Here is an 18094-nt window from a genome sequence, read left to right on the forward strand (position 1 = left end):
GAAATCAAAATACTGAAAGTATGAATATATTGCTAATTAAATAGGAATACAGTTGAAAGTGGTTTAGAATTTATAATTGCTTTGACTGTTTGCCTTAAAATCATAAAGATTAAACAGCCTTAATTGAAATAAAATTAAGGGGAATTATTAGCGGGACTGTTTTTTTAAATTTGTTATTTTTCTTAAAACTGGGATTACTTTTTTTTAAAATCAAAATTAATCCTTTTTCGTGGAGAAAAATGGAGCCAAAATTATTTAAAATTCGAACAACCCGTTCAGAAATTTCAGTCGGTGCCAGATCGCGGATGAAACACACGCCCAGACCGGGGCCAGGTTAGGACTTCAGATCGGGAACCCCGATCGGTGCCCGATCAGTTTCATTATAATCCATTTATGAATTTCGCGAATGAAACTCGAAACTAGTGAATGCTCTTCTCCTTTTGATGGTCACGTCAATCTTTGGAAATTACAAAGAAGGTTTCAATGTTGCTTAGAGCCTCCGTGGTTTCATATATGTCACAAGTAACAGCTGAAAAAAAGGGAATTAGTATTTTAAGTTAAAATCAAAGTAGTACGAGCACGTAAAAGAGATTTTTTAAAACAAAATGTTTAATTATACTTTTAATAAACGTAAAGTTATTGTAGAAGCTATAAGTTTCCAGGAAGAGGTTGGTTTTTAATGAAAGAATGTTTAATAACCAGAAATATTTTATTGGAGAATTTTAATTTCTTGCAAAAAAAATGTTCGTCATAGCACTTCTTATGGAATTAAAAAAAAAGACAATCCTAATAAATGATAGCTTATTTTTTTGACGAAAAGATTTCCTACAACTTGACCTTTTCAAATGTTTCCAAAAAAATTTCTTTTGTCACTTGAAGAACGAAAATGATTCGAAAATTACCTATAATTTATGATTTATTGACATTTTTCTGTAAACAAATTCAATTTTCTGTCAATTGTTTTACTTCTTGAAAAATTCGAAATGGTAGTTGTGTCTAATCTTTTCACCAAAAAATTAAGTTATCATTTATTAGGATCGCTTTATTTTTTTTAATTTGCTAAGAAGCAATATACACAAAAATACTTTCATAAGAAATAAAGAATTTTAAATATATTTCTGGTTATTTAATACAGTATTTACAGAATATGCATTTAATTAATTTTTATTTTTATTAAGATTCATTAATTTCGATCTAATGAACATTTTTATAAATTTAAATTTTATTATTTATAATAAACAAGGAAAATATTATTTTTTAGAATTTTAAACTGCGCCAAAAAACAAACAATCAGGTGCAGAGTTTGATGGATCCCGTGCAGAAATTTTTGTGGGAGCCGGTCGGGGCCTGATCGGAAAAAATTTGGCCCCGATAGGGTAATCTGTCTAGCGCCAGACCGTATATGAAGCGACCTACTCGATAGGGCCCAGATCTGGGCACCAAAAATGGGGGCCCAGATGTGGCCCCTTTAATCTTTTATTTATATAATTATTAAAATTTAAAAAGTTTTTTTATTGATATTTTTCCAAACTTTGTGTTTTACAAAACTTCAATTTTTCAATATTCTACATTATTGAATTGTTTGTATTCCTTTAATTTATCGTTAAGAGTTTCCATTTCGGAGATAACGTTTGACTAACGCACATGGGGCACGTTGAATGAGATTTAAAAGTGAAGGTATATTCGAGAAAATATTAAAAACATTTAATCTATAATGTTACTAATCCGGAATTTCATATATTTGGTATAAAGTAATATTTTTAAGTGATGTGAATGCATTGGAAGTAGACGTACAACTTTAGGAATGGAAATGATTTTCGTGCAGTTTAAAATGAGCAAGTGAAGTCAGACGTCCCTAATCTCAAAAGTCACTTATTTCGTGATGTATGACATTCGACCTTGACCATATAAATATCTAAAGGATCTTTTACAAATATTTCAAAAACAATGACAATAGATCTTTTAAAAATACATATTGTTCTTCATACAATTTAAGTCGAACTGCTAAACAGTTTGCAATTTTCTGCTATTTTTTATATTTATCTTATATTTTCTCGGAAACTATCAGTTGTAGGGTATAAATATATTGAACATAAAATGTGTGTTATTGAAAGATCTGCAACTTTCATTAAAAAATTTCTGTAAATTTTTATTATTTACTAAAATAAACGGAAAAACATGGAATTTTTATAGTTTTTGGGTAAGCGCTTTTCGGAAGTTTATCCTCGTCTTCATTGCGGATATAAGAAATCCTACTAACAATTCTGTGCTTCCGAAATCGTAATGTACTTTTTGCTTTTGGCATTTTAAGTTCGATGTAAACAAAACAATATCACGACGGCAGCAGTAAACTTGACATAATCTTGTCTAACCTAACTCGACCCGACGTGGTTCCGACGCGAGCCACACTTTCTGCCCCTTTCCGGCCACATGTGGAAAATCCGATCGGGCTCAGATCGGAACTTGGGAATAAGTTGGGCAATTTCTGCACGGGATGTACAGTTGAGTGAGGAGCTCTCGTTGGGAGCACTGCTCAATTGGTATTTTCATTTTACTACCTAATTTCAAAATTAATGTTATTAAAAGTTGCCCTCAATTTATTTTTATAATGAATTTATTATTAAAACGGAATAAAAATTTAATTTTGACTGATAAAATTGTAAATATACTAACTTTACCTGAAACTGCGTTGATGTCAGCAGTTGATGTCATAAATTGAACGGGTTGAACAATATTAACTTCCGAAACACTTACATTGCCATCGGTAATGATTTCATTTATATTCATTGAAAAAAGACATTTTAATTTATTATTAATTTATTTGAGCTTAGGTTTGAATGAGTCGAGAGCGTAATTATATATAATTGATACAATATATTATAAACGAGCAATATTTGAATTTCACTGCACTATCAGAAAATAATAAGCAGCACTAGTTCTCTAAGTGGATAGAGATGGCGTTTCGGTAGGAAATCGGTATTTGTATCATCGGTATCAGTATGAGCTACAGAGTTCTACCGATTAGGGCCATATCGAGAATCCCGATCGGGGCTAAATCGGCATTAAATTCAAAATCGAGCGATTTCTGCACGGGTAATCACCGCATACCTCTAATTTGAAACTCACCAAGTAACATATAGCTAATTCAAATGTATGAAAGTCCATGAATCGGAGATACAGTTGGTTGGTTATTTTTGTTTGAACTGTACATTTTTTTCGGTATATTTGTGCACAGACAGAAAGTACATAAGGTCTCTTATTATTGGTGCAACAGGTTCCAACAAGTACCTGCAACGAATATAATTGAAGAGAGTGAGCAGGACTCGTTAAAACTGATTTGCAGATTCTTGAATGACTAAACAATCAACAAATCAGCCAACTGTGTCATTCTATAAAACATCTGAATTGGACTCTTAAAATTAATTCATATGTACTATGTATATATTGAATATGAATTAATTCACATTTACTTGCAAAATACTATAAATAAATTTACAAAAGTAAATATTTTGCTATCATACATTGCACTTTCATAACTTAATAAATCACTTAATAAAACTCTAAAAGGTGGCCAAGAGACAAGATCGAAATGGAACGCTGGGAAATACGTGATGCACGTACGCGTGAATATTTATGAGCATGTTAAGGTTTATGAGCTCCTCTGCATTATTACCTCTTTCATTGGGAAACGGTGTATGCAGAAACCCACTTGGATTTGACGAATGTTTCAACGATGAAGAGGGTTCATGAAAATAAATAAATAAAAATTGGGAATTTTCGGCAGATATGGTAATTTCTTTGGTCATATTTTCTAGATCTTGTTTTGTCGTCATGAGGTCTATCAATTTTCGTAACAGTATAAGCATTTGTAAAATTAAAAATTCACTTTTACTTGCTACAGTGTAAAAAAAACACAGGGAATTTACTCATCCGAAACATACATTAGCTACTTGTAAGAGTTATGTCATTGGCACGATCAGTACTGTTTGGACGTTTGAATTGTATTTTTAGAACACTGATTATAAAAGATATACAACACTCTAAAATCCTCGCGAGATCTGCAAACTCATATACCTTTTTTCTACGTTTACATGGATCGGATCATGCGACTTTTTTTACTTTTTTGAAAAAATGCGGCTAATTGACTTTTTCTTTTTTGTCTTAAGTTCTCTGTACTTAGTTTTAATTTTAATCCCAATCGAACTTTTAAAATTAAAATTCAAAACTAGAAAAAAATGTAACGTTTTAATTCAGAACATTAAAATTTAAATAATTTGTTATGAAAGCTGTATGCTTAGGAATTTAGTTTTTATTAAAAATTTCAAATGTTTTATTGAACATTCGTTTTTATGGATAAATGATTCCTCCTCATGGATCGAAAATTTATCTTTTATGGTGGAAAAGTTATATTTTTTGTTAAAAATTCAACTGTATTCTAGAAAAATTCGTCTGGCTTCAAAATACTATTTTTTTAATTTAACTATTTGGTTGAAAATGCAACTGCTTTGTTGAAAAATCGACCATTCGGTTAAAAATTAGTCTTTATCAGTTGACAGTTCAACTATTTGGCTAAAACTTCAATTAGTTTGTTAAAAAATGGTCTTTTTTGCTTGAAAGTTTTTAACTATTTGGTTATAAATGCAAAGTTTGGGTTTTTTTTTGTAATTCAACTATTTCATTGAAAATTGATCTTTTAGTTTTAAAAGTCACAACTGTTTTACAAACCATTTGATTTTTTCAACTTAAAAACTCATGTCTTTTGTTAAAAGTTCGTCTTAGAATTGAAAATTCATCTCTTTTTGTAGAAAATTCAACTACTTTGTTGAAAATGCAATATATTTCAACTGGAAATCTTATTAATCTAAAGTGTTTCATATTGAATTCAATATTGTATCTATATTCACTTTTTCTTCTTCTCCTATTTACAGGAGAAATCGCCATATTTTCCTTTTTTCTAAAGCATTTTGGGCTGCGAAATCTAAATTCTTAAACAATGAATAATCTTATATTTAAATTATACAGTTTCAAATTTGAAGCCTTAATTGTGGAATAATTTCAAGTTTAAAATGTTCTATACAAATTTTCCTGACGTTCAAAATTAATGTAATGTATAAATGTTTCCCATTTGAATATAATCTAAGTTGAAAAGTTCAATAGTTAAAAACAATCAACTATCTTCACAATTCTTCAAGCTGAATAAATACTGTTAAAAGATTTTTAACTTGAAAGTTTATTTTGATTCTGGGAAGAATATTTAAAAATCAATGAGGATTATATACTTTATATTCCCAACATTTATTTTGTGCCTTGATACTAGTTTTTTCATTACCTTTTAAAATTTGATGCGACTTATTGTGATATTTTTTCGAAATTCTATGCGAATTTTTCTAAGCCTTCTAGTCAGTCCGACATCCTAAAAAAATTAAATGAGAAAAAATGAATTGAAAAATTGAAAGTTACAAAAATTAAATGGCAGTCTAGGTTGAAGTCTGGCTCAGTTCTGGCTTTATATGGCTGTCTAGTGTGGAAGATAAGATATAATCTGACCCAGGTCTGGCGCTATTCTTGCCCAGGCCTGACTTTATTTAGATTATAGTTCGACCAGTCTGAAAGGTCTGGTCTGCTTCAGCCCTGGAGCTGATTAGCTATCTAAGAACAAAATCAGTTCAATGTTGGATAACGAAATTGGTTTTTTACGTATTTCGAAAAAAAAGACAGGGTGTCTAAAATGATATAATAATAGAAAATAAAAATTTCACGCTATTAAAACAAGACTTTTGTTCTTATCACCTTGACTGCCTGACCTCGTCCAGGTTTGGTGCTGATTAGTTAAATAAACTTATAATGAAAAATGCATTTTTTCCAAGATATGAATGAAATAAAGAAAGTCCAGCTAGCGGCTGACCGCCCTCCAACTAGTATCTAGAGTCAGCCATAAACTAGTGGTTGACCAGCCAATAACTAGCGGCTACTCATACGGTCTGGCCTGCTGCTAGTAAAAAAACCTTACACACTTGGCCAGGCCCAGGCCAACCCTTCTGGTTAGCGTCAAGACTGGAAACCAGACGGTCTGGGCCGGGCTAGTGCCAGAAGATTCTTAAGACAGCATGTGTCTATAATTAAAATGTGAAATGTGAAAAATATGTTTCCCTTGAAATTAAAAAATTTTCGAATAAAAAAATATGTAATTCATAGTTATACTATAAATTTGAATTACAGTAGCTCATCGGTAAATTTTCACACGGGTGCACTTACACACACACAGGCACGAAATTTAAAAATCGAGTAGGCGATAATATAGCATTGGCAACGTTAGATTATCAACTTGAAAATTTTTTATTATCGTACAGTTTTTAACCCTAAAGACTATATCGTTTGCATTTTTAATTATTTTCAGAAAGGCGTCAAAATGACGACTATAGTGGCCAATCTAGTGCACGGTTACCGGGATCTCATGGACAACAAGTCTGGTAAGTATCCTTTATTTACCTGACGTTCGACGTAATGTCGATTAGTACGTACCGGTAGTGAGTTAAGTAACTGTAGGTACACTCGACCGCCTTTCTCAAGTCCCAGAAGAGATTCCTCAAACCCGCGTCATATTTGAAATTTTAGCATATAATGTATACTTCGTTCGTATTTACCATACGTATTTTCGAGTTTAGCGTTAAGAGTGCGGGTGAACTTAGGATAGCCCAGTCGCTACATTCTATGAATCAGTTAAATTTTTTACTAATTTCATTCATTAACTCATTTCTTACGATTTAATAATTGAATTTTCCATTCAAAGAAAATCAGTAAAGCTCACGGATTAAATAACTATAGAAATAAGTCATTCATTCGATTTATTCAGAGTCAGCAATCTGAAAATATTGATTTTCGATGCGATTCTTCATTTGTATAACATATTACAATCTTTGATTACTATTCCTGTTTTATGCATTTCGCAGATCAATTTGTATAGTTCATCTTGTGCTTTTTCTACCGGATATGCTTCAAAAGTTCGGATTGTTTTTTTTATTCAATTGTGTTAAATTTCGCGTCGATTGAATCTTGCTCTAAGTATTTTCGATACATAGGGGCCGATATAGTATGTGAGAAAAATCAACCTGTTTTCCTTTTTTTGACAAATTTTCTATTCTGAGATTCTACTTTCTTCGTGCTTTAGGAAAGTAAATGGAAAAGATTGAAACTTTGCTAGATTAAAGTCCTACAAGGAGACCAAGAAGCTAACGAAATATTTACTCGTTTTCGAGTTATCATATAAAATATGGAAACGTGCACAAAACAACATTTCTCTCACTAATCGCCCGACCCAATTTCGTTTTGGGCACGCTTCCACATTTCTTATGATAATAAAAAAAATATTAAATATTTTATTATGCAATTGGTCTAATCTCAAAGTGGGAATTTCAGACAATAATTTAAATTTTGTCCATGCACTTCCCTAAAGTCTGCAGAGAGTGGAAGTTGATAATCGAAAATTGGTCAAAAACAAAACAAGGAATGGTTTTGATCGCTAGTAGATAGGCTCATATAGCCGGATCAATTCCCGAGATTTTAGGCCCATACCTCTTTATTTTGGAGGACGAATAAGATATGAAGTTTATCCACTTCCTGTTGTTTTCGGATACAGTGCTAACACTACTCGTAGTTGGGGTACGAAACTCGTCGATTGTTCTTGCCACAAAACTGAAAAAATAATTTGCCACAGAACTGAAAAAATAATTGGCAGTAGGTGACGTTTCGTACTCAAAGTGCGAGGGAAACGATACCTTGTGAAGTGGTACCATTCACACTATCAAGACTAATTTTTTTTGCATGCATATGGTACCCTGAAATTAGCGTTAGATTTACACTTTGTTTTGACTGTTTATAGATGCAGTATAGGTCCTAGTATTATATCCCCCACTAAAGACCTGAAATCAACATTTTCACTGGCCATAAGGGCACGTTCATGTGGACGTCCATGTATTCAGTATGAAAATGAATTAAACTTTTTATAAAAAGTTTAATTAATTTTCTAATTGAAGCGGGGAAAGCTAAACGGTGCTACATGCTTAGGTAACGTTCTAATGGAAATGACGATGGACTTTAAACATTTTAGTTTTCCCTAATATTATAAATAAAAATAGCACCTAAATCATTAAGAAAAGCATCTGAAATACATATATTTATCTTATGTAATATAACTTCTTTGTTCGTACCATCGGTACTGTTAAAATTTATTATTCTGTTTTACCGTAAACAAATGGCTTTAAGGTCATGTGATATATTTGTGGAAAATTTTAATTTTCAGATTATTTAATGAAAAAAAGCTTCATATTTTGAAACTATCTTCTTGATTTCTTCTTTGGACAACAAGAATCGGCCTATAAATAATAAATTATTGTACTTTAACATTAATATAACTGTACCATATTTTAACTCATATTTTATAATATTTCGTGAAATTTACGACCAGAAAAATGTTTGTTTGAATCAAACAAACTCTTTCTTTGATATAGGCTCAAACAAATATGTTATTAATTTAAAAAATTGTTCCTTTGATTCAAACTTTTTTTTCGTTAATTAATAAAAATACTGCAATGATAAACGAAAGATTATTAAGCTAATTCTTTGAGAATGACGTTTTATCCTAGCTTGTTGACAAAAAGGTCAAAATGCATAACTTTGGTTTTGGTCTTTTTTTGTTCATTCAAATGTATCGTGCCCCACTTTCAATTCTTCGACATTGTACTCATTTTATAGAAACCATTTATTTTTTGAAAATATCAAGCTGCTTAAGGGTAAGGTTTCAATTTTAGACACAATTCCCCTGAATACTAAATTTGAGAGTAAACAATTTCAAAATCTTAATTTTTTCACTGAAATTGGTATAAAAAACTAGAAATGAAACTTTGTTCAAAATGAATATATACTGCCGTGCTAAGGAAACCAATGGGCAAGTAATACTAATGTTTAGGCCGACCTTAAGTATTATTAGATAAAAAAATATAAACGGTAATTGGATTCCCTTAACTTTTCCTTAGCACGGTAGGATACTGATGATGCATCTACATATTCTAGGATAGCCTGATATGGAAAATGTTTTTAGTCGTTTATCATTATTTTAGACCTTCATTTATGATTCATTATACCGTAGATCATTTTGAATTTTCCAGGCGATTTGGAATTCACTTTTCTCGTAAATCTTCAATCCAGTGAAGCCAGTGTTGCTAAAAACAATACCTACAAACTGTATTATTTAATGACTCATAAAATTCAATTATTTATCTGACCATTATTATGTATTACGGTAGGGCCTCTTAACTTTTGAGAACTTTTTTGACTGTTTTTTTGTTTGTCGCAGGATTTAACAATAATCAGCTCTGACACGTGCTTATTACACATTATTTGAACCTGATTTTGCTATTGATAATTATTATTCCTCACGTTTAAAAATAGTAACATTTATTCTACTCGAGATTGACGTAAAAAGGGTTCTAGCTCCAAATAAAAATAACATAAGTTTTTTACAAGACTGCCTTTTTTATTTTTTTATTTTATGAATAATTTTACCAATAAATTAAATTAAAGTTTGATGAATGCCTATGTTCAAAACTTGTACACAGGCTACCTTTCCTCAATTTCGAAAGTAGGAATTGAAATTGTAGTTGTACTTATTTATAAAATTTTGCATTTTTGTCACTATTTTTTGGAGATCTTGTTTTTCCGATTAGGGGTCATTTTTTCAAAAAAAGTCTCGTTTATCCCTTAAGATGACTTGATTCGGGTCGCAACTACCTTTGAGCTTCGCATTGTGGCTTTGTTCGCCATCTTCACGAGCCATGTTCCTAATTGCACCATTGTATCCTGACAAAAAAGTGTCTCGAGAGATGAGAGCGAACTTCCACTGAATTTAACAGCTATCTCGACATACTTCGTCTCTAATGCAACACCAAGATTTTGTTCGATTTCATATTTTAAAGTAATAAATAATCACCAAATGCAATCAATTTTTCATTTAAACTGTTTTTAACACACAAATGACAATTTAATATTAAATAGATATAAAAAGTAAAATTATTTCACCATATTTGGTATTCTAGCTTTCAGTCATTTTCGCTTAAGAATTTTTTGGAATATATTTACGTAATCAATTGCAACCTTTTTCCCACGTGTGGAATTGAACTAATTTCAGACAATAATATTGAAATTTCAATGACTTATGTGTTGATTTGAATGTTCTCTTTTAACCTATTCATTTTTTTTAATTTGCAAACAGCTGATTTCTGAAAGACTGAAAAATGCTTTCCGAACATTTGAATATCTCATTTGTATAATGATTTTCATGAATAAAGACACAATGTAAGATTGCATGATTACTAAGTAGGATGTTTACATGTCACTTATTCTTTTGAACCTCTTTTTGATTTTGCAACTATAGCATCAAATAAGCATCACGTTTAATATTTTCAAATTAATCATTCGTAAAGTCTTATATTGTAATATGTTTTTGCTAAAAACTTAATTCCCACAAAAATGAATAAATGGTTGATCAAGTTCTTCTGGCATGTATAATGTTAATGTACATTCTAAAAGCAGATTTTTTGCATTTATTAAGTTTATAATTCTCCTTTTTATCTTACTTCAAATTCTTATTTTATAAATATCTTAACTTTAAAAAGTGAATTAAGATTCGCAAAAAAGAAAAATGAATGGCTGATCCAGTTATATCGGCATGTATAATGTCAATGTACATTATGCCTTCAAGACATATTTTTTTTAGTAGTTAAGATCTAATATTAACCTTATGTTGAATACGTATTTTGCAATTATGTTTTCATTAAGAAGTTAATTGAAATAAAAAAAAAACGAATGGCTGATCCAGTTCTTATGGCATGTATAATTTTAACGTGCCTTGAGACTTTTTTTGTTTCCATTAAGTTTATTTTTCTTATCACAATCTTTTAAAAGGTTAAACTCTTTTTTCGTACGCCTATTGTAAAGTTGTTTCTATGTCTTTTTCTGAAATCAAAAAACTTATTCCAATCTTTTTTCGCTTTCAATTCGTTAGGATTAATTTGCAATTTGGCCGTTAAACGTTTTAATATATAAACAATTTCATATTTTGTAAACAATCTTGTTTATTTGCAGATCCCAGGGTGAACGGATGGGCCATGATGAGCAGTCCGTTTCCGACGGTGGCGATTTGTCTATCGTACGCTTATTTTAGTAGAGTCTTGGGGCCGCGACTGATGGAGAATAGAAAGCCCTTCGACCTACGGCGGATATTAATTTTCTACAACCTCATACAGACACTTTTCTCTACGTGGATATTTTACGAGGTAAGTCACATTATTGTGGATTACTCTTCCAGATTAATCAAAAACTTCGATATATGTGAACATTGAAAACAGTGGATACAGTGTTGATAGGAATTGATAACTTGAAATTATATTGACAATAAATATGAATAATCTAGATGTAATGTAAGATTATAACTAGATTCTAGATCATAATCATAAATGAGCCTATAGATTCAAACTCGAAATTATGAATCAAAAGCCTCAAGTTAATGTATCTCCGTACGGAATTTCTTCTCTAAAAGAAATTTATAGCAAAAAGAAAATTTGCTATCATTTAAAAGTAAATAAGTCTCAATGTCAGTCAGTATTTTGACTAGCTATCTAAAATTTATGCAGTCTTTTAAAATCTTTTTTCACACCTTTCGTCTACAAGCAGGATAAAGAAAAGTACTTATTTGCGTTTGAATCTCATTATTGCCGAATTGCTATTTCCTAAGAAAGCTTGGAGACTAACAATTTTGTGCCTGACCTAAAGTGGGCATTTTCAAAAAATTCATTCAGGTAATTTATTATAAGAATCTAATTCTTCTTTCGGGCTTTGATTTTTGTATTTTATATAAGATTCGAACGTTTCATGTTAGTGATAAATTTGACGTAGAAAAACATTGAATAAAAAACTGAAATTCAGAGTAACTCTTCTTCTGCTCAAGTGAAGACGAGCTTCCAGATGTACCCTCCATCGAACGTTGCCTTAACATTCAAACTGTTTGACGACTTTCAAATTTCAAATACAAACTCAGTCCTCCAGCATGTATCGCTCCTAGAAGGTGACGCACCTGGTTGCGAATGTATATTCGCACTGGTGACCCATAATAGCGCTATGTATAGCGAATTCGTTACGCGATTAGTATGTTGCGCACACGAAACGATACAGTTACAAGCATAAACATGTGCACGTTCCTTTGTATCTTATTATATATAAGGTGTCCTGCAATTTTCGATAATAAATGTAATTTTATTAGGTGATCAATTATAAGAATCTTATAAGATTTCCGACACAAAAAAAGTTAACTGTCTTACAGAATTTTCTGTTTAAATTATGAACAATGATTTGATAAGAAAGCATTATGAAACCAACAAAATCTCCTGGATAGCGAATGCGAAAAATTGGCACTCTGATATGTCCGAAATTGATGTTTTATCAATACCGTTTTTTTCGCGTGAGCATTCTGAATGATGCACTATTTAGATAGTTTTGAAAAATAATATAAGCTAGGGTTGCTACAGATCAGGGAATTTCAGAAAGTCAGAGAATGTCAGGTTTTGGAAAAAGCTAAGTCAAGGAATTTTTTGTAAATTGAAGTTGAAGTTAATTAGGTTATTTTTTTATTTGATTCTTTCTGGTTAAAAAAATCGTCTTTTTTCGTTAAAAAATTCATATATTATGGTAGGAATTTCATATTTTTGGGTGGTTAAAAATCATAAATGTTCAGTTGAAAATTAATCTGTTTTGATTGAGGATTCGACTGTTTTTAATTTTTAATATTTTTTTATATCAACTATTATATTTTTGGTTGAGAATTAATCTTTTTTCGTTGAAAATTCAACTACTTACTTAAGAGTCAAACTGCTTTGATAACAATTTATGTTTTTGGCTGATGATTCATCATTGTGGATGAAAATTCATTACTTTGTTTGAAAATTTAATTATTTTGTGGAAATTTTTTTACTGAAAATTTAACTTTTTCAGTTTTCGTTGAAAATTGACTAATTCATCTCTTTAGTTAATAATTAATTTCTTTGGATGAAAATCTTTCTATTGCTTACGTAGAAAATTCTTTTAAAAATTCAAGCATTTAGTTGAAAATGTATGTATTTTGTTTGGAATTCATATGCTTAGAAGAAAATTCATCTTAGTTAAAAATTAATTTGTTTTAATAGAAAATGTATCTATTCCAGTTTATATAAAAAGTTGCTCTTTTTTATATAAATTTAGTTTTCTTTCTTGAAAATTGAACTTTTTTATTTAAAAAAATTTTTACTTACAATTCAAATATTTTATTTTTAGTTTAAACTTAATTTCTTTGCTTGAAATTTCTTCTTTTTGCTTGTAAATAATCTATGTTGTTTGAGGATTCAACTAATTTGTTTAAAAAATGCGTTTTTGGGAATAATTCCATTGTTTTTCATTGGAATTAAAAATATTTTTGAGCTGATATATTAATGTAAGAATTTTGAATTCTGGATATTAAATATTTTTTTATACGCGACACGTAATCGGCAATGATTTGTGAATAATGGGAACAAGATGGTATTGATTGTTGCATCTTCCTTTGTTTTAAAACTTTGTTCTCAACATGCTTCTCGATATATCAAGTACATCCTTCTCATATTCTATAAAGAGTATAAAGGCAAGGGGGGCTCAAGATTCTTATTAGCTGCACCAGCGATTCTTAAACCCGTTTTTCCCTACTCTTGTAAACGAACAGAATATGATCAATAGCTGTTATAGGTTATACAAAAAAGGAGACTTTGAGTTTTGACTATCAGTAATATAATTGTTATGACTATCAATAATACAATTGTTGAGCCTAACTTTCTCTTTTAATAATTTATTTATTTCCCGAATTTATTTATACTGTTTGAAAAAATAGAGAAAAGAGAATATTTGAACTAATTCGAGAATATTTGACTAATTTGAGAATATTTTGTAGCAATAGTTTATCATTAGTTTGTCTAAAAAACATTTTGCGAAAAGCTTCACCTAATTTTGCAGCCAAATAATTCTGTTTGTGCGAAAGAGATATTTTAATGGTTCAAAATAAAATAGACAAGTGGACTATGCTTTTTTTCAAGAAAAATTTTTCTCTGAGTGAAACATTGCTACAGCTTATTTTTCTGCTCAAAAAGTGAAATTATCTTTATGTGTTAATTCCGTACAAAGTCTGGAATGAAGATCTTGTGAAGTCTCTGAAATATGCATGAACTCAAGAACATAGTCTGTGAAAAATTCAGTCCACGTGCAAAGGGTCTTTCTAGAGCATTTATAAGCAAATTGAGTTTGCGACAATGACACGGCTAAGCTCACAGTTTAGCGCTGGTAATCTCCGATTATAAAGTCTACAGGGTGCTATTCTAATAAGTCGATGAAACAAGCATGTATCATCTCAACTGCTCTCATAAATATTTCATTTCCTCTTAGCTTCTTTGAATAAACTAAGGTTGATAAGTCAGTTTTTATGACATCAAAAATTGATCAAATTGCCCATTTTGTAGTGCATTCTCAATAATATTGTTCACTTGATTATGACGGATGTCTAGAGGACCAGGAAATCGGCAAAAAACTGAGGAATTTTTTTCAGGATTGGGAATTTTGTCATTTTGTCGAAAACTCGACTTTTTTCTATTTTCTCTTATTTTTATTTCTTATTCAAAAATCAGAGAGGAAACTATTTGTTTTACTATGATACCGTCAAACCTAATTTATCTTTGATTATATGTACGTACGCATGTAAATATACTATACAGCACTTATCATAAGTTCTTTTAATGTTAATTATATATGATTTAAAATGTGTCCTCTTGAATATATTGAAAACTAACAGAATTTAATAGAAAATGAACAATAACGTTCGAAAAATTCGAAGTCATCTCATCTGTAGGAAATTAATAAAAATCAAATAAAGATATTCACGGTTTTCTAAGCTGAAGTCAAAATTATTATTTTCGGGTTTGAATGGAGGATGATACTGGGACCTACACATTCAGTGAATTAATAGATTGGGACTATATTCATATCCAAAAAGTAACCGGAAGTAGTTATATTTCATTTTCAAAGAAAAAGTAGAATACGCGTGCTTAATGGGTCTCGCCAAGTTTATATACATTTTTCTCGAAAAACGGTTTTTCAAAGTTCTAACACCAAAAATGCCCCAGTTTGTTTTGTGCCGAAAATATCATAAATTTATTCAGCTATATGCCCCTATACGTAACGCCATATCGACAATAAGGTATATTATATATTTTTAATAATTTTGATAGAAACCTTATGATTACTCATTTTATATGTTTTACCAAAAATATTCCTTTCAGCAGAAAAAATATTTTATAAATTCCAACATTTTTGTATATATTTTACACATGTTGTACCTTGCAATCAAATTTGTTTACAATAATTCTAATAAGTTGATACGATTTAATAGAAATTTACCTTTAAAATGATCTCAAGACCGTTTAATTTCTTTATATTAGATGTCATTTAAATTAAAAAAATATATTGATCTTTGCACTGTTTTTGCAATATCTTCTTCAAAAATTAACATCGAGAATACCGATACATTTCATCTTATCTATGAGAAAAAAATGTAACTCTTATATAATTAACACTAAAAGAACACGGTGCGGCTAAACCAAGTTCAAATGAAAGTTTCAGATAAATGGGATTTTTATTGTTTATTGTAATATGGCATCCTACGAATATTTTCAGGTGAAAATAAAAATCAATCGAGCTTTTTTTCAAAAGTCGATGTTTGTGTTGATTTACCGAGAAGTGAAGACTTTTTTATGAGATTATATGTTAAATATTGTTTAACAGTTTTTCAAATAGATTTTTTAAATAATATGTCTACGTGTCACGGATCCATATTTCATGATGAAAATGAGAATAATCAGATGTATGTTTCTTGAAAAAGCTCGATTTCTGTATTTAATTAATATTAAATGAAGGCGTTTTCTTCAGATTATATGGTAAACATTGGTTTATTTTTTGTAATGGATTTTATTATTGAATGTAGTTGTTTATCACCTCACGGACATTTTAGGAAGAAAAAAAAAGGTTCGACCAAAATGTCACAATGTTTGACATAGTGTAAACAGATTTTACCCAACATAAATATAAACGAAGAATAGTTTGTATAACTATAACTTAAGTAATCATCGATAAACAGGCAATATCTTAGTTGTGATCAGCAGTGTAGTTTTGATTAATATTGAAAACTTCAGTCTGTGATAGAGAATAAGTTTGGCATGTAGAAATAAATAATTTCCAAATTACAAAAATACATCATTAAATTGGTCTAAGCCAAAAATATGGTCGGGGAAAAAGGCGGGAATTTAAAATTGTTTGATCACTAGATACGCTGGTTTTATTGTCTCCAGAAAGACAATGAAATATAAAGTATGGAAAATAGAACCTTGAAAATTACATTATTCAATACATTGCATACATTTATAAATATTCAAATAGGTATTTATGAGTGAAAGGTAATTATACTGATTTTACAATTCAGTTTACGCAAAAGAAACATTAATGTAAACTGTATGTAGACGTGCAAAAAAAAAAAATTCTCAGGAAAAACAAATGTTTCTCAGAATCGATTCAAGCATAAGTTCCTTTCAAAAGCGGGAAACTACTTGTAAAAAGACTATAGAATAAAACTTGTCCGAACAAAAGCGATTGTTAGCAATGAAAAATAATGTACATGATGAGACCCTGCTTTTAACTTACTAAGGAAAAAGTAAATATTTATCATCTACTTATGCAGAGGGAGTTAATTCTGTGGAGATTTTCTGTTTTCCGAATTGCTCTTTTTTGACGAAGACTTTTGCACTTAAAAGCGACGTTAGCACCTCGCAATTTCAAATTCAAATTCGACTGGCTCACAGTATTCGCAAATATCAAAGTTAATATGATCTTTTTTCGAATTGTAAGTCGTTATGATGATTCCTTGAAGATTTTGCTTGAAGGGAGTTTATTAGACAGGAAGCAAACGTCATATGTTTGTCCTTCAACTCGACAGAAGATGAAAGGAAATGGAGAGTCCTGTCCATAAGCTTTTTTTTTCTCTACAGATTTAAAAGTCTTGCAAAAGTACACACACTGAAGCGAAAATACACAGAAGTTATTCAAACAAAGCTCTTATTGTCTCAAAACATTTCAAGAAATAGCAATCAGTATTTTTGCTAATGGAAACATTTTTCAAGCAATTAGCATAATGGACCAGGAAAGTTAATTAACTTGTATTAGAATCTTCCTTATACCTTTCATCCGGTTCTCATTAAGGCTACACTTTGAACTGCATTAGTATACACATTATGCTTGCACTCATCGTTCTTTAATTATGTATTGTTTACGTTCCAAAGGTCTATGAAAAGCGATGAAAACAAATCTTGACGTTTGCTTGACGTCAAAGGCATTAAAGTCAAATTTTAGGAAATTTTCATATAGCAAACACTGTTGTCATTGAATATTTCATTAATGTTTCTGAATGGCCAATTTTAATTCCATGAAGTTTATCGCAGTGATCTTAGAATCATAATTAATCCAGTGATGCCAACAATTCAATTTATGCAACGGTATATTTCTTTATAAATTCTGTCATTTTAAGTCCTTAATCTTTCAATATTTCAGTACTTAGTGAGCGGTTGGGCGAAGGGCTACAGCTTCCGTTGTCAGCCAGTCGACTATTCAAATCATCCTCTAGCTGTTAGGATGGCAAATACATGTTGGTGGTATTACTTCAGCAAGTTCACCGAATTCTTCGACACGGTAAGTTTGATTTATTCATAATCCTAAAATAGCCATATTATGTACAAATCTCTCATACATATTTATCACCTTCCACCTCTCCTTGGACAACTCGCCTTTTTCAATAAGCCACATTTCTCTTCCCATACGGGAATACATTCCAAGGAACGAGATTCGATACACAAAACACATGGATTATAGTCCGTCACTTTTTTACCTGATCCCCTTTCTTACCTTCCTCCCTTTTCTCCTTAATTTTATAAATACCCGAACTAAA

The 18094-nt window shown here is 30.4% G+C and overlaps 1 protein-coding gene across 1 annotated transcript in view; it reads left to right on the forward strand.

Annotated features, from left to right (window-relative positions):
- LOC117170312 (elongation of very long chain fatty acids protein AAEL008004) overlaps positions 1-18094 on the forward strand; it is a 53050-nt gene that overhangs the window by 20511 nt on the left and 14445 nt on the right. The window contains exons 2-4 of the mRNA XM_033356996.1: positions 6398-6470; positions 11140-11330; positions 17701-17838. Of these exons, the coding sequence (XP_033212887.1) occupies positions 6410-6470; positions 11140-11330; positions 17701-17838 (390 nt within the window). The 5' untranslated portion in view covers positions 6398-6409. The remainder of the gene's footprint in view (positions 1-6397; positions 6471-11139; positions 11331-17700; positions 17839-18094) is intronic.

This window comes from Belonocnema kinseyi, chromosome 3 (genome assembly GCF_010883055.1).
Source record: "Belonocnema kinseyi isolate 2016_QV_RU_SX_M_011 chromosome 3, B_treatae_v1, whole genome shotgun sequence".
NCBI lineage: Eukaryota > Metazoa > Arthropoda > Insecta > Hymenoptera > Cynipidae > Belonocnema > Belonocnema kinseyi.